Genomic DNA, 17,098 nt, shown 5'->3' on the forward strand with positions numbered 1-17,098 from the left:
CAAGTGAGACCAGCAGAATTGCCCAGCTGAGCCCAGTCAGTTCACAGAACTGCAAGAGATAATAAAATGATTGTTTTAAGCCACTAAATTTTGGAGAGTTTGCTATGCTGCAATACATAACTAAAGGACCATTCTGGATTTCAATCGTCTACTGAATGTTTGTCCTGCTAGACTATTTTCTCCATGAAGGCAGGGACCATTCCATTCTTAAAAATTGTTATACACTCAGGACATTCTCCAGCACAGAATAAGCTCTCATATATTTGATGAATGCAAATTAAGAATGTCTACAAGGCGAAGCCAACAACAAATGTCTAGACCACTCACTGTGTTGCGTATACAATGGCATCAACAAAAGGTGATTAACTGGACATCTGGGCAGTAAGTTCCCGATGTAAGACAGCTTACCTTTGTAGAGGGACTGAGTCAGATTGACTTTGGGCCGCAAGCCAACAACACAGAACAACGTTGGGAGCAGAAGAGAATGGCTAATGGTTCGGGCCTGCAAATTCAGAAGCTAAAGGCAAGGGAACAAAGTTGTTATCCCCGATGGTGCTCCTCTGGGCAGCACTGAACAGGTGATCTGGTGTGTCAGTCAGTGAGGACTCCAGCTGCTCTAGCCAAGTACCCCTCACTCAAATGGTCTGTTAGCATTCACAGGCTTCTAGGGACAAGAGACATCAAAATGCCATTTTACACATAGGAACAGACATCATCGTCAAAAATTTTTAACTCGCCTTAAACATGGAGGGCCTTCAATGTATGCGGGATGAATACATTTCTGCTCAAATCGGTAAATCCCAGGATTGAGGTCTGGTGGTCTTGTCTGTAATAATCATCAGCACAAAGTGTCCAGTCAAGTCAACGTGTATTGTTTGAGTATCTTCTGTGTCAAGCCTTACGTGGGATGCAAAATAGGAAAATGCCATCCCTGCCCTGAGGGAGAGAACTGGGGAGACTAAACTTACACAAATGAGATAATTAAATAACAGGACAACATATAATTACTGCTAAATTGTGTGGTAAGAAATTAAGTGCTACAGGAATTGGGAAACGTGGAGAGCAGTGAGGGCTCAAACAGTTGGGAAATGCTGGGAGGTGGAAGAGAGCTGAACCAGCATGCTTGTTATTTTATTTTGACACAATAACACAAGGAATGTGAAAGGTGGCTGCCCCAAATCCCAAAGCCAAGGGTATTTCTGAAGTTTCCCAATATTCACGTTTCTGGGCCTTTGTTTATTGCTTCTTCTGCTTGCAATACCTTCCTCCCTTCTCCACCTGGTAAATTCTTACTCAAATTTAAAGGTCCAACTCAAATGCAACTACTTTTCTGAATCCTTCCATGGTATCCCATAACCCAGTGCTCTTGCTTCTACTGGAACATATCTATGCCTTTTGCGTACTCACCTCCTCTACCACTGCCATTAATAGCAACTTACATTCGTTAGGCTCTTACCATGTGCCGGGAACTATGCTAAACAGTTTAAATGTGTTGTTTAAGCCTCACAACAATTGCATGACGTATCCGTTTTCCTATTTTATAGATCAAGAACCTGAGGCTTAAAGTGGTTAAGTAAACTGACCAAGAATACATAACAGGAAGTAAGAAACCATTCAAACCATTTGTGGGACTCCAGAGGCCACTCTTAAAACACTGGACCATGTCTTCCTGGAGGCTGCAAATGCTGGGATTCAAACCGTTTGTGGGACTCCAGAGGCCACTCTTAAAACACTGGATCATGTCTTCCTGGAGGCTACAAATGCTCTTTACTCCTCGGTCTTCTCAGATTCTAGGATGCTGGCTGACATATGGCTCAAAAATTGCTGAACAAATTAATACCACTGTCATACACATGCCTGGGTCTAAAAGTAGGTACCTCCAGTACTCTTTTACCCCAGATAGAGACTTCCATCAAGCCAGAAGTCACTACCTGGGAGAAAGGAAGAGGGAGAAAGTGTAAGCAACTTATATTTGATTTTGAGCTCCTTTATTTCACGGATTCAGGTGTGGGGAAAGAGGACCGAGTCTTTGCCCAACAAAACAATACACAGATAACTCTGGCTGAGTCTGAAGATGAGACCTCTGATTAACAGGCGTGGGGGCGGGGAAGGGGCCAGTATCCTCTTTGGTATTTCGAAAGCAGCAATTCAAGTTGTTCTTGTCAAATCAGGAAGGACCAGTCGAACTCACTCCATCTGACCCTATTACTGGGCAGACGGAGGCCCAGACAAGGGAAGGGCTCGGCCCGAGGCTACATGGTGAGACAAAGCTGGAGCCAGAGCTGGATCCCCCCGAATCGGAACCCCACTCGCAGTTTTCATCGCCTACCCATGGAGTGGAGTCGGGCAACTCCAAGCAGATGGCCTTGGGCGGAAAGCTCGTACTACTGGTTTCCTCCGTCGGACTCTAAGGTTCCTCTCCTCCACCCACTGGGCCTGGTGTCTCCCACCTCCTCTAGCATCGGGGCCTGGGGAAGATTGTTCCCCCTCGAGTCTCCACGGTGTCTGCAAGGTCGTCTGGCACCACCGAGGCCGCTCTCGCCCCGCTTCTCAATGGTCCTTCTTCTGAGGCGGTTCAGCTTCGCCCCCTGCGACCCCCCCCCCCCCATTCTTATGCCGGCAGCAAATGACACCTCTTCCACCGGAGGCCGGGCCCACATCGCCGTGCCCTTGTCGAAGTTCACCTCTCCGCTAGCCCCAGTACGCCTACACCTCCCACTTCCTTTCGCTGAGCGCCGTCCTTCCGGCTGGGCCCCCTTCTAATTGGCTGGCGGTGAGCTTCCTTGGGGACTCGGCCACTCCGAGGGCGCCACACAGGCCACTCTAGCCGCCGTCCCGGAGTTTGGCCGCGCTCTTTCGGCTGCGAGCTCTATGGTGTTGGCGACGACATGTGGCGGCTCCCGGGACTCCTGGGCCGAGGTAAGGGCCTTCGGCCGCGGGTCTTGCGGCAGCTGAGACTTGGAACTGAGGAGGGGGCGGGCCGGAGGACTGAGCCAAAGCAATAGTGGGCGGTGTTAGAGCGGAAGAGAGGCGGGGTCGTTAGGGGCCGCGCTGCACTCTGAGTGAAGGGGCCGTTCGAATTTGAGGTGTGGGCGTGGCTAGTAGGAAGAGGGTGGAACTTAGAGCCAGGGAGATGGGTGGAGCCATTGGAAGGGGGAGGAGCCAAGTACCCGGAGATGGTGGGCGGAGTTCATGAAAGAGGAGTAGAGGCCAGTGCAGTAGGCGGGGCCAATGGGGTAGGCGGAGCCAATGAAAAGAGGCGCGATTTAGAGACAAAGAGCTACAAACATTGAACGAGAGTTTGTGTATGAATGTCTGGTCATTTTAGAACAGTGGTTGTCAGCCCTAGGAGGGCGTCAGAATCACCCGGGGAGCTTTTTCAAAATATTGATGCTCAACCCTGAATGATCCTAGTTTATTTGGCTCTGGGGTGGCACGCTGGAATCTGTACTAAGCAAAAGATCCCCACGTGTATGTATCCTTGTTTAAGAACCTCTGCAGAATCAGGTGCCAGTGTTTCCTGGGTTCCTGGCGTGGGGCTCTGTCAAGGGTCAGAGGGAAGACTGGTGGGGCCACTGTTGCCTCAGTCCCGCTCATATCAAAGTGACTGATCCTTGCTCTGCACAGCTCTTCCCCGTCTGCTGGGACCTGGCCTCCGTGGGGTGACCTCCAAGTCCACCAGCCCAGATGGGCCTCAGGCTACCTCCTCCAACCTGCTGGTCCCTGTGCCCAGCTTCGACAGGTGAAAGACTGCCATTCCGTCACCCATGTGCTCCCCTAGCCTCCCTCTACTCCCACTTAGGACAGAACTTGATAGCCTCTGTTACATCTTACATCTTCTAGGTCTGGCCACCATGGCCCAGGCACAAGCAAGGGCCCAAGGTCCCATGGATGGAAGGCTGCCTTCCAGTGGATGTCTGCCCGCGACTCCCGGAACACATTGTGGGATGCCATATCATGGGTAAGGTTTCCCCAGTCCTGTCCTTGTCCTTCAGTGTGGATGAGAATGATCCTGTATGGAAGTATAGCCTAGAAACAGGAGCTAGGGCATCATTGTGGCCACACTCAAAATTTGAGTAACTCATGGCATTGGAGCATATTTGGGGAGATATTGCTACTCCCTTTCCCCCTGCTGCCCATGTATATATTCCTCCTTTCATTCAGTAAACATTTATTTAACACTTTCTTTGAGCCAGGCATTTTTTGCTAAGTACTAGGGACATAGCAGAGAACAAGGTAGATATGACTCTTGCCTTCCTGAATCTTATAATTAAATAATACTAAATAGCTAACTTTTAATTTATTAATGTATCTATATATATCATCTTATTTAATTCTTACAAAATCTTGCAGAGGAAATATAATCTCTATTTTATAGATGAGAAAACTCAGGCTCTGAAACTTTAGGTAACACTCTTAAGGTCACACAGCTATTCAGTAGAGGAACCAGATTTTACTCTGGAGCTCGTGCTCTTAGCTACTATGCTCTACAGCTTGGTTGCTATACCTAGTATGGCTTGTAAAAGCACATAGTACATATCCTGACCCGTGATCGTCGCTCAGTAAATATTTGTTAAATCTGATCTATAAAGGCAGAGGCTTAGTAACACGAGGTCTAACAAGGCAGAATCTTTGCCTCTTAGGTTCTGCTTATAAGATATTCTAAATGAAGTTGGCACTCACGTCACACTTGTCTCCATCCCTTCTCATCCCTCTCACTTTCATGCTGCATACTTTGGGCAAGTGGCTTGACCTCTCTGAGCCTCAGTTGTCTCATCTGTAACTTGGTGTCATCAGCAGAGCTGAGACTGGAATGTCTCCATGCCAGGGACACTTCTCTCTGGGGAGCTATGGCCTAGGGGCATAACACACCCTGGGGAGGGATGTGTTTTCCCATTTTGTCAAAGATATGAACCCTAGGGCAATCCTACAGTGAGTCCTTCTAAAACTGGGTCTGCATCTCAGGGGTCCTGATGCCATCCCTCAGCTCTGTCACTACTGCCTATGTGAAAGGACCTGAGCACAAGCTTATCTCCAGTGATATGGATACGTGTCCCTGTTATTGACATTGCTGGGACCTTCTCTTCCTTCAGGTCTCAGCACACACATCACTTCTACAGACAGGCTTTCCTCTACTCCTGTCTTGTCAGGAGTCCCTCTTATGCCCTGTGTAAACTCTTGATTTGTTTCCTTAGCGGCATTTGGCATAATTTGTAGTTATTATATTATTTCTCTGTGTACTTGGATGTCGTCTTTCTCCCTCAGTGAAGGTATGAACTCCATGAGGGCAGAGACTGGGTCTGTCTTGTTTGCCATTGTATACGGTGCCTGTTGCAACAAATATGTATTTGGGTGTCTTTTCTCGTGCATAACACAGGAAGGGACAGGGAAAACCAAGCAGTCACTGGGCTAGGAGCTAGCTTAGGTCTTCTGCAGACCTGTTGGAGAAGAGACACCCACGACAAGCCTGTAGCTGTGAATGTGTATGGTGGGGTGGCTTTGGGGTGGGGGAGGAGTTGTGCCAGGCTAGAGAAGGAGGGAGCCTGATGGGGAACTCTGACCCGTCTGCGTTTGGCTGCACGTGTGCCCAAGCCCAAACTTGCCGTGTTACCTTTTTGCCTGCTTAGATTTTGTTTATTCAGTCACTCGCTCAGGCGTTTATTCAGCATGTATTTATTAGTGCTGTATCTTAGTGCTCTGCTAGGCCCTGGGGATACATAGGTGAGCAAAACAGACATGGTTCCTCCCTCGTGGTGCTTAGAGACTAACAGGAGAGACAGACCTTGATGAGTAATTGTAGAGATGGCTGTTTAAGTACCAGTGTGATCAGGGCTCCATGGGGGAAGTTCGGGTGCTTACGAGAGTGCGCAGTGGGGGAGCGGCTACAGCCAGGAGTCAGGAAGGACTTCTCGAGGAAGTGATGTTGGAGATGTAGGCGGAGACTGAAGGAGCTGACTGGTGGAGAACTGTGTCCCCTGAAGTGCTGTCTTCCTCAGGGCACCCTGGCCGTGCTGGCCCTGCAGCTGGCAAGGCAGATCCACTTCCAGGCGTCCCTGCCAGCAGGACCTCGGCGAGCGGAGCGCTGCTTTTGGCGCAGTCCTCTGGACCGTTTCCTCTCATCTCCCTTGAGGCACCCGCGCTCCTGTGAGTTCTCAGTCCCGGGGACAGGAGAGCTGGGCTGGGAGTTTCTCTGGGCCAGGAAGCATCTCTGGACACACCTCAGGAAAAGAGCCGTCAGCAGCTCCTTGCCTCTCCTATCTGCAGTCAGAGGAAGAGGAATGGGAGGAAGGTCTGTCCACCGGGCGTGTGGGCCACGCCTGTCCTCCAGGCCCCTCCCATGTCCTCCCCTCCCCTTCCATTGACAGAGCCCCTCAGGGGTCCAGGTCATTTTAGATCCTAGGAGTGGCTTCCTGCCCACTCCTCAGCCAGTTCGGTCATTCTCTGGTCAGTCATTCATCAATAATGAATGGCCATCGTGTGCCGTGGCACAGAGGCAATGCAGCACAGTGATTAAGGCTCTGGAGTCACACTGTCACGGTTCAAGCCCAGAACTGCTCATACTAGCTTGGTGTCCCTGGATGAGTCACTTTTAACTTCCCTGTGCCTCAGTGTCTTCACCTATAGAATGGGGAAATAATAAAACCCACCCCCACAGGTTTCTTGGAAGGACTAAATGAGTTAATACATGTCGAGGACTTAGAACAGTGCCTGGCATGTAGTATGTGCTCAGTAAGTAGCGGTTTAAGTTCTTGCCCTTAGTATTATGATTATAATCATAATCAATATTAACCATCAAACTAAGTGCTAAGTGCTGGGGCTAGAACAGTGAATAAAGTAGATCCCTCCCTGCGACCGGAAGAATTCAAGCCAAGGAGCGATTTATGCTTGGGGTGTGGGGATCAGCATAAATGCGGGCCCCTCTCCGCCCCTGCGGAGGGAAGCCAGCCAAGGAAACGGAGGAGGAGGCATGTGAAGGACATGTCTCAGGAGTTTCTAGATTCTTCCTTTGGTCCGCGAAGCCTCAGGGAGGGCTCAGTCAGCCCCAGCAGGCTGAACCTATCCCCTTCTGATGTGACCGCTCTCACTGGCTCTTTCCAGCACTGCGGAGACACATTCTGCCCAGCCCTGATAGCCCGGCTCCCAGGCACACTGGCCTCAGGGAACTCAGGCTGGGCCAGGAAGAACCCTCCACTCGGCCTGAGAGCCTCCCTTCACCCAGCTCCTTGAGAACAACTGGTCTTCAGGGTGCCTCTGAGGAAGGTATGGTCCCACCTCCTAAAATCAGCAGAAGGCGGTGGCGGGGTGGGGAGTTGGGCAGATGGACATTTGTTGCTGCATATGCCACATTGGGGAATTGTCATTCCTGTGAGCCCCCATGCTTTCTGGGGCAATTTGGAATGATTTTGGTTCCTGGCAGTGGTGCTGGATGGAGGGCTCTGTGGACTGGGGGAGTGAGAGAAAAGGAGTACTAACACCTTCCTCCTTTGCCTTTTCCCTTGCAGATCCCAGTGACGCCGGCTTCCTGCATGCCAGCAGTAGCTTCAAGTCCAAGGCAAAGCCAGCCCAGCCTCAGCCCACTGGCGAAAAGCAGGTATTGTCCAGATTTGGCCACCTGGATCCCCGTAACATTCCCCTAGACAGGTGGCAATCCCAGTGAACTGTCCCATGATGAGTCTTTATATTTCTTCCCCAGGAACAAGATAAATCAAAAAGTCTTTCCCTCGAGGAGGCCATGACTTCCATTCAGCAGCTCTTCCAGCTCAGTGTTTCCATCGCTTTCAACTTCCTGGGTAACTGGGTGGACCCTGTCTCAAGGAGGGTGGATGGGAAAATGGAAAGGGTATGCGGTAGGTCAAGTAGAGTCAGGGCAGGGAGTGGTTTACAAAGAGAGAGTTTATTTTCTCCCAGGTAGGTCGACCAAATCTAGCATGGTGGCACAGTGGTGTCAGGGACCTATTCTCAGTCAGATGGTTCTGCCCTTCTTAAAATGGGCTCCCATCTCAAGGTTCAGTTTGCCTCATATCCAAATTCTATCTAGCTAGAAGGGAAAGGTGGGAAAACTAAAGGACCACTCCTCCCCAACCTAAAAGTTACACAAATCATTGTCCAGAATGAAGGCTCACGGCCTTACCTAGTCACAGAGGAGCCTGGAAAATAGAGTCCTTAGCTGAATGACCATGTGCTTACCTGAAAATTCAGTTACTGTGTCAGAAGGAGAAAATAAATCTCGAATGACACCTTGAATTTTCTGCCGCACTTAGGCAAGAACAGGCTCCTGAGATTTGGAGCAGGCCCTCAAGTGCCCTTCCTTACCCACATCTGGAGACTCCAGATTCCTCTCCACCATTTGTCCTATTCTCTGCAGTGACTTGGCTTCTTTCAGGCCTTCTCATGTGGAGACCCAGACTGCCAGCAGCACCTCCTGGACTCTAGTGGGCAAGTGAGTGAGAGGCTAGGATTCATTCAGTACAAATATATTAAGCATTCACCTTTGGTTAGGTCTTAGTTTAGGTGTTGGGGGTACAGTGATTCACAAGACAAAGTCCTTACTCTCATGGAGCTTCCATGTGAGTTGAGGGAGAGAAAAACAGCAAACTGGTAAACAAATAAAAAAGGGAATTTCAGGGCTTCCCTGATGGCGCAGTGGTTGAGAGTCCGCCTGCTGATGCAGGGGACAGGGGTTCGTGCCCTGGTCCGGGAAGATCCCACATGCCGCGGAGCCATGGCCGCTGAGCCTGCGCGTCCGGAGCCTGTGCTCTGCAACGGGAGAGGCCACAACAGTGAGAGGCCCGCATACCACAAAAAAAAAAACCCAAAAAACAAAGAGTATTTCAGATAGTGATAAATGTTATGGAGAAAATTAAACAGGGGGATGCATTAGTGACTTGGGCAAGGAGCAGCTCTGATTTGGAAGGCCTCGCGGATGGAAAGATCCTTGACCAGACTGACAAAAACAAGCCAGTCTTGTTTCCATCTGGAGAAAGCTTTCCAAGTAAAGGGAACCGCAAGTGCAAAGGTCCTGAGGCAGGATTGAGTTTTGTTTGTTAAAGGAACAAAGAAAAGGGTGAGCGTGGTTGTAGTTTAGCGATCACCAGGAGAGTAGAAAGAGATGAAGTCAGAGAAGCAGGCAGGGGCCAGATCAGATCAGGCCTTCTGAGCCGTGGTGGCGTGTGGTGCTTCTGAGTGAGCCAGGAAGCCATTGGAGTGTTTTACGCTGGAGCAGGAAGTGGGGGTAGTCATGTGATCTGATTTACTTTTCCAAAGATCTCTCTGCCTGCTGTGTAGACAGACGCAGGTCATAGGAATGCCAGAGGGGAAACAGGAGACTAGATTGGAGCTGTTACTGATGGCTAAGCAAAACATGATGGTGACTTGGTTTAGGTTAGAGGCAGAGGATCGGTGTGGGGGATGGGGACAGGGTGGGATCCTGTGCCCTCTCGAGTCTTCTCCTCAAGAACAGAGGGCTCTGTGAACCCTTGACAGTGAGTTTTCAGGCAGCCAGGAGGTGACTCATTCACTGCTGGCCGAACGGAGCCCGGCTTCTGCCTCATTGGCTTTTTGTGATTTTTCATGGGCAGACAGTCTTCCGCGAATTTTCTTGCCCATTCCTTCCTTCATATGCATATTCATTTATTCAGCAAGTGCTAAGCACTGTGGCAGAACACAAAGGGAGCATAAGCCATAATCATATTTTGCATTTGTATAGAGCTTTCACCCTATGCAAAGTTATTTCTTCTACATTCTTTTTCTGCTTCTGCCTCCAGGATTTTACAGTCTAATTGAGGAGACAGGGCTTGTACTCTTGAAACAGTTCAGTTCCTAGAAAAAGGCTTGTGTGTGAAGTAAGTGCCGAAAGCGTGTTTAAAGCCTGAGTGTGGTCTGAAGATTCTAGAGCAGAAACAGGTTGGGAAGGTCTGATGATAGAGGCAGAAAAAGGTATCCCAGGCAGGAGAAACAGCTTGAGCAAAGGCTTAGAGTTGAGAGTAGGCTGTGCTCAGCCCCTTCCCTGTTTTCCTTTTCGTTTGGATGATAAAGAGAACATGGGCTTTGGAGCTGAGCTCTCTTTCTTATATTCTCTCACAAAGCAAGATTGACAGTGTCAGCTGAATCAGTTATGTTATGTTGGTTACAAGCAGCCTAAAACCACTTTGGCTAACCTAAGCACAAAAGGAATCTATTGGGATCTGTCGACTTGCCAAGCCTCAGAAAGGACAGGAATCAGAGAGCTCCAGGGATGCATGCGGCAGTAACTGAGAAACAGCGTCTTCAGAGTGCTGCCATCAGAATAAACCTGCGGAAGCTGTTTTCTTTCCTGTTGCAGCCAGATCAAGATTCAGACTCCTGAGAGAGGGTCTCATTGGTTGGGAAGAGGGCAGGCACATTGATTGACAGCACTGCGGGGAGGGCTGTTCCCAAAGGGAAATTAGGATGTTGTTACCAAGAGGAGGATGGTGTACAGGAGGGCAGAACCCACTGATACCTATGGCAAACCAGTGAAATATTCAGAGGATGGAAGTGCATGCGAAGTGTCCAAAAAAAAAAGAAAAGAAAGGAAGGAGCATGTGGGTATCTGACTAAGAATGTGGGGAAGTTCACAGAGCAAGCTATGTTTACGCCTAGTGCTTTCTTACAGGGACAGAGAACATGAGGGATGGAGACTACATGGCAGCCTTTTCTTACTTCCAGAAAGCAGCAGACCGTGGCTACAGCAAAGCGCAGTACAATGTGGGCTTGTGTCACGAGCACGGCAGAGGCACCCCCAGGGACCTCGGCAAGGTACTACACTTCCTCCCTGCCCCCAGGCCCATGGCCTGTGCTGCACCGCCCAGAGTGACCTCCAGAAATGAGCAGTGGGCAGGGCTTGGGAAAGTCCAGCTTCTCTCTTCTAGCCCGGAGGGAAAACTAAGAAAGAAGTCTCCAGCTTCTAGGAATTTAGACTCAAAACACAGGAAGGCCGGGGACCTTGTCTTTCTTCTTTGCAGCTGTATCCTCACGACCTAGAACGTTACCTTGATGAAGGGATCAATTAATTCTAAAAAGTAGGATAAGTATGCATAGATGTTATATATAAGAATTTATATGTAACAGTTTCTTAGAATTGTATACGATGGCCAAAAAATGGGAAGAAACTTGAAGTTCCTTCAACAGAGAATTGGTTAATAAGATCTATGTGGGCCTTAAAAATGATATGCTAGATCTATATTTATTTTCAGGGAAAGATATTCATGGTGTATTGTTAAATGAAAAAGAATAGGTTACAAAAAATAGTGAGTGTAGTTTTCTCTCTCTCCCTTTCTTCCTACACACACACACATACACACACACATTTATATATGTGTGTGAGTGTATATTAACATATTTGTGTATATATGTTAATACATACAGTACGGGGGGAAAGAAATTTGCAAGATTGTACACTAAAATGTTAACAGAGAATGATCTTTAGGAGGCAGGATTTCTTGGAATTTTGTTTCTATTTTTGGCTTCTCTGTATTTTCTGACTAATCTATAATGATTATGTGTTATTTAATTGAACACTTCACTCCATAAAAAGGCAGCGTACAGAGTTATCAGTTGACTGGATGTTTTTCCCTTTGCCCCAGGCAGCCTCTTACTACCAGCTGGCTGCCAGCCAGGGCCACAACCTGGCTCAGTACCGCTATGCCAGGTGCCTGCTGCAGGATCCAGCCTCCTCGTGGGACCCTGAGCAGCAGAGGGCAGTGTCCATGCTGAAGCATGCTGCAGACTCAGGCTTGAGAGAGGTGAGTGCCACTGGTGGGGATACTCCTGGGCACTTGGGGCAGGTGGGGCCTGGCAGTGACCAAGATACCTTTTTCCTTCTTCCTTGACCACAGGCCCAAGCTTTTCTCGGGGTGCTCTTCACCAAGGAGGCATACCTGGACGAGCAGAGAGCCGTGAAATATCTTTGGCTTGCAGCCAACAGTGGGGTATGAGGTGTCCATATCCAGGCATGATGGGGATCAAGTCTGATAAAGGAAGGGATTTTGGAACTGGTACCGTGCCTAGGAGACGGTTGATAAGAGCATTGGGCTGGCCTCAAGCCTTAACTCTTGCTGACTTACCGTGTGCCCCTTGGACAGGTCCAGTGGTGTGCTGGCATTGGCTTGTACCAGCCTGCGAGAATTGTCGTCAGCTTGGAATCAGCTACGGGGAGAGCATTAGCATTAGAATTGCCAAATGCTACAAAACAGGGCTTTTTCCCCTGGAGAGCTGGTTGTTAAACGTTTACTAGCATACTACTGGGCTGGTCACTTCTTGTCTTCCTCATCTCTTAAGATTGGGATACTAATGCCTGCCTGACCTGTCTACCACTTCACAGGGTTGTCGTGAGGATCAAAATCTGAGATAATAAGTGTGAAAGTGCTTTGTAAAGTGTACACGTGGAAGGTGCATCGTCACAAGTGGCTTAGTCCAGGGAAGTCAGAAGACGCGTGAGGTGAAGACATTGAGCAGTTTGGCGGGGTAGAGGATGTCTGGTTGTCTGTCACCTAAGGATTGGCATCCAGGCAGCATGGAGTTTGTTCCACAGAGCATTAGTTCCATGGAACGTTTATAAATCACACGAGGGAAAAATGGTCAGATGGGTTTGGGAAATACTTTGTTAAACAGGTATCTTTAATGCAGGAAATCTCAGAGCTTTATGTCACTGTGAATTACTGAAAAGGCATCTGTGGGTTTGCTGTATCGTCAAGTGTCTTTGACCAGTATATTTTTTGAGTTGTATCTTAAAGGACCAGGAGCCCTGGGTTAAAGCCAGCAGGGGCCATGCACTAGAATTTCCCAGCATAGGGGCTGCTGCTTCTCTTTACTTCCTGGCCAACACAGTGATAGCGTTATTGAACTCTTGGGCATCAGAATACTTCTCCTTTTTCACTCTGTGTTGTCCAAAGTATCTGCAGTAGCCATCAAAAGGGGACCAATGTCATCAAACAGTACCTGCCTCTGTGCCTGTCTTTCTATGAAAGAGCCCCAGTCTTCCTTGGGCTCAGTGGGTTGTGTGACCATGTGTGGGACAAGCCTGGGGGCACCCTGGCTGGCATTAGTCACCCAGCATGCCAGGAGAAGTGCACAAAGGGATGTTGTGTAACACACACATAACAGCATGGGTGTTTTGGCCTAACTGTCCTAAGCTGGCCTGTAGCCATGAGTCCACCATATTTATTACATAGACTTTGACCTACGTGTTACAGAAACTCTTTAGAGGGTAGAAGAGAAATAGAACCATGGTTGGGAGATTGAATATAATGAAAATATTCATTACAGAGAGGGAGAGATGAATGATGTGGGCAACTAAAGGTGTGAAAATAATAACACTAATCTAAGCACTTTCCACATATTGACACATTTAATCCTCACGACAGGGTAATAAGGTAGGTGCTCTTATCATGCCTACTTTACAGATGAGGAAACTGAGGCACAGAGACACAGAATATGATGCCCGAGGTTACACAGCTGGTAAGTGGTGGAGCCAAGATTGGAACCCAGGCGTCTGGCTGGAGAGATTGGGCTCCTACTCCCTACCTGATACTGCCTCTCCCAGGAGCCTAATTCTCAGTGAGAGGGGAGAGAGGATCCAGAGCCAGGGACAAAGAGATTAAACATGTTCTCTGTAATGTATGCTTTGTAGCTCTCTGGGTAGAGATCAGGAAGGCCTTCAGGGCCTTCGGAAGCCCAGCCTCCACCCTTGCTCCTGGCTCTTTCAGGATAACATAGGAGCCCGACTCCCTGGGCTCCCAGAGCAGGGCCAAGTGCTTCCCGCAGCCTTCACTTCTGCACACTTTCAGCACCATCCTCAACACGAGAAGCCTCCACGCTGCTCTGGCCGGAAGCTCCCTGGGTGGAGGGATCCCTGTGTCCTCTGTTCTGGGCCTCTGGCTCTTCACAGTTGAGATCCCTTGGTCCAGGGAGGGTTGCAGCTGGGCCTGACCCTGCAGGGGTGAAGCACCGGCCTGCTGACTGCTGCACCTTCCTCCTGCCCCAGCGTTTCAGTTCTTCAGTCCTGCATGCGTGGGCATTTGTGTGTCTGTCCGTCTTCTCCTTTAGGATTCACAGAGCAGGTACCACTTGGGAATTTGCTATGAGAAGGGCCTTGGTGTGCAGAGGAATCTGGGAGAGGCTGTGAGATGCTACCAGCAGTCAGCAGCTCTGGGGAATGCGCCTGCCCAGGAGAGGCTGCGGACCCTCTTTTCCATGGAGGCAGCAGGTACAGATGAGAGTCAAAGCCAGCAGGTGCCTCCCCGAGCTCAGTACCCTGTGACGGAGAAGGGGGTGGCAGTAGTCTTTGGTCTCTTTGTTACTTCTGCTCCATTGGTGGGAACGAGCACAGCTTTTTGAGTCAGACAAATCAAACCTGAGTTTTAACCCCTGCTCCATTCCTGAACTTGGCCTGTATGTCTTTGCACCTCTGTTTCTTCACCTCTGAAAACTCATTAGATTGTAAAGATTAAATGAGATGGGACTTCCGTGGTGGCGCAGTGGTTAAGCATCTGCCTGCCAATGCAGGGGACACGGGTTTGAGCCCTGGTCCGGGAAGATCCCACATGCCGCGGAGCAACAAAGCCCGTGCGCCACAACTACCGAGCCTGTGCTCTAGAGCCCACGAGCCACAACTACTGAGCTCACGTGCCTAGAGCCCGTGCTCCACAACAAGAGAAGCCACCGCACTGAGATTAAATGAGATGACAGCAAAGGGCTTAGCACAGCCTGGCACACAGTAGGTGTTGAATAAATGGTAGTCACTCCAATGACTTGTCAGGAGAGACACCATCCCAAGGCTGCCTCCGTGCCCTGACTTACCATCTAGGGCTCTGGGAGCCCTGCTCACTCCTGACTCATTCGGGCTGACCTGGGTTAGTAGTGCCAGGGGAACCAAGTCCTTTAAGAAGCCCCTGCTCCAAAGTAGGAGTCTAAGAACACAGCCTGAGTAAGAGTTGCTCTCGCCTCTCCTCACAGCCCCGGGGCCCAGCGACCTGGCAGTGAGAGGATTGAAGTCGTTTTCCAGCCCCTCCCTCTGCAGCCTGAACACCTTGCTGGCAGGAGCCTCGCGCCTGCCACATGCCTCCAGCACGGGGAACCTTGGCCTCCTCTATAGAAACGCTCGTCTCAGAGCCAGCCCCGGATCCCCCAGCAGGGCTGTTCTCCCACACCCACACCCCTACCCCTTGGAAAGGAGACTCGTCAGACTGGGTTTCGGCTAAGGTGAGATAAAATGCAGCCACCGGTACCTCTCACTGGTGCTGGGGGGAGGGGCGGGCAGGGAGGAGATGGGATGCAGCAAAAAAAAACAGGGTGTCAGTATCCCTTTACAGGGTAGAAATTCCATGGGGGCTCAGGTTCCCAAGCAATTTCAAGTGCATGGCTAACAAATGACTTTGACCATTTCCCCTAGTTGGTAGGCTCAGCCTCACAAATGGGCAGTGGACACATTCATTTTTTGGCCACGCCACACGGCTTGTGAGGATCTTAGTTCCCCAACCAGGGATTGAACCCGCGGCCTCAGTGGTGAAAGCGCCGAGCCCTAACCACTGGACTGCCAGGGAATTCCCCATTCACAGTCATTTCTGTGCTGTGCATAAAAAAGATTCGTTCAGTGACCTGTGAAAAACTTTGCTGAAGGTTCCAGGGACCCTGGTCCTCGCCTTAGCCTTTGCCTTGGAGCAAATCCCTTCCCGTCCCCCTTGCCAGTCTTCGATTTCCTCAGGCTTAGACCACATCATTTTTTGCCAGCGTCTGATGTGTGTGTCTCCAGTGCTTCACCAGAGGATTTTAGGTAGTATTCAAACTAATATTTTTAAATTTTAGTGTTTGTATATTAATATATATTATAAAAATGCGATTAGCATGTCATAGTGTCACAGATATTAAAAATAATGAATCAAGTAGAGAAAAAACGTTGTGACATTGCGTAAAGGGGAGCACAGATCCAGAGAGGTGGCAGAAGTCACGGGGTGGTTTCATGAATGCCTAAAACTCAGGAAACGCTGAATGACGTCCGCTTTTGTTCATCCCCAATGGATTCCCGACTGTCTCCATTTCACCTTTGATTTGGAAGGAAGGAGTTTAGTGTCTAAATGCCTGATGTAGCTGCTTGACTTTTTCAGACCTTCGCACTTCACTCAGCCCTAGAGATGGAGCCTGCGAGTTCTCAGAGAGATACCACAACTTGAATCCCAGAGAAGAGGCCAGATGTTCACCCGCCTTCCCAAAGAACCTTAAGTACCTGCCCAGCACAGTACAGAAGAAGAAAGTGTGTAAAGATCCAGGTTCTGGCCACGTCACCTTGAAGCAGTGGCCTGACTTGCTGTGTTGTTTCCTCAATTGTAGACCAAGGGCAGCGGTGTCTGCCCTCCTACCCTCCAGGGCTGATGTAGGGCATTTCACTGCGGAAAGGACGTTGGTGCTCACTTAGGCCTGAGGAGGCAGAGTGATGCCCATGGTTACCTGGCTTTATGAGTCACCAGCCCAGGACAAGGACCCCAGCCTCCCAACTCCTGGCCCAGGGCTCTTTTTTGCACAGTTCTCACTGTAATTTTACGTGAAAGCGTTATTATCATCCTGCCGATACGAGGGGTTAAATGGCAATTGGGCCCTTGGAGTCTTGGAGCAGGAGAGTATAGATTTTGAGATCCTCTTTTGTGAAAGGTTTGTGCCAGAAATGGATGGGAGTTTAATAAAACTGATACTGGATTGTCTCATCACTCTTGCCCTTGAGTATGCTGGGGAAAGCCAGGGAGACAGGCAGGGGAAGCAGAAAGCCGAGGCTCCATCCTCATCTCTAAACTCTCCATTAACCAATTTAAAGGGTCTTAAAAGCTTCTCCGAGAGAGAGACATAGCAAGAAATGATTTCTGAGTCAACGCTAATGATTCCAATTACTGAATTTGTGCATAGCTGTTCCCCGGCTTCTGGATGTTAGCCCAAGTTCAATAGCAGAGATGTGGTTGAGGACGGTGGGTGGGAGGGACTGAGGCCCAAACCCCCTAGGAACTGTCCAAATGCGAAAAACCACCCAGCATGGCCAGCTCAAAGCGGGGAGGATTTGAGGAGGGGAGTTGTCCACATTTCCCTCTCTGCTGCC

The 17,098-nt window shown here is 49.5% G+C and overlaps 1 protein-coding gene across 2 annotated transcripts; it reads left to right on the forward strand.

The window, feature by feature from the left end:
* Positions 1-2,766: 2,766 nt before the first annotated feature.
* On the forward strand, positions 2,767-16,718 carry DELE1 (DAP3 binding cell death enhancer 1). Of its 2 annotated transcripts, XM_060143850.1 has the most exons (13): positions 2,767-2,919; positions 3,628-3,742; positions 3,844-3,961; positions 5,997-6,144; positions 7,099-7,260; positions 7,503-7,591; positions 7,694-7,790; positions 10,634-10,776; positions 11,604-11,762; positions 11,856-11,948; positions 14,065-14,224; positions 14,974-15,219; positions 16,122-16,718. In XM_060143850.1, exons 1-12 carry the CDS (start codon positions 2,889-2,891, stop codon positions 15,216-15,218), a joined length of 1,560 nt encoding a protein of 519 aa, XP_059999833.1. In that variant the 5' UTR covers positions 2,767-2,888; the 3' UTR covers position 15,219; positions 16,122-16,718. The 2 variants fall into 2 exon arrangements, with proteins under 2 accessions (XP_059999833.1, XP_059999834.1); XM_060143851.1 differs by lacking the exon at positions 3,628-3,742 and having other exon boundaries at positions 2,799-2,919.
* The last annotated feature ends 380 nt before the right edge of the window (positions 16,719-17,098 follow it).

This window comes from Lagenorhynchus albirostris, chromosome 3, assembly GCF_949774975.1.
Source record: "Lagenorhynchus albirostris chromosome 3, mLagAlb1.1, whole genome shotgun sequence".
In the NCBI taxonomy this organism is placed as follows: domain Eukaryota; kingdom Metazoa; phylum Chordata; class Mammalia; order Artiodactyla; family Delphinidae; genus Lagenorhynchus; species Lagenorhynchus albirostris.

Bases quoted from the DNA above. Each gene is read 5' to 3' on its own strand.
- DELE1 (XM_060143850.1), top strand. From the start codon at position 2,889: ATGTGGCGGCTCCCGGGACTCCTGGGCCGAG. The intron at 6,145-7,098 runs GTGAGTTCTCAG...GGCTCTTTCCAG, and splicing joins CTTGAGGCACCCGCGCTCCT to CACTGCGGAGACACATTCTG. The intron at 11,763-11,855 runs GTGAGTGCCACT...CCTTGACCACAG, and splicing joins CAGACTCAGGCTTGAGAGAG to GCCCAAGCTTTTCTCGGGGT.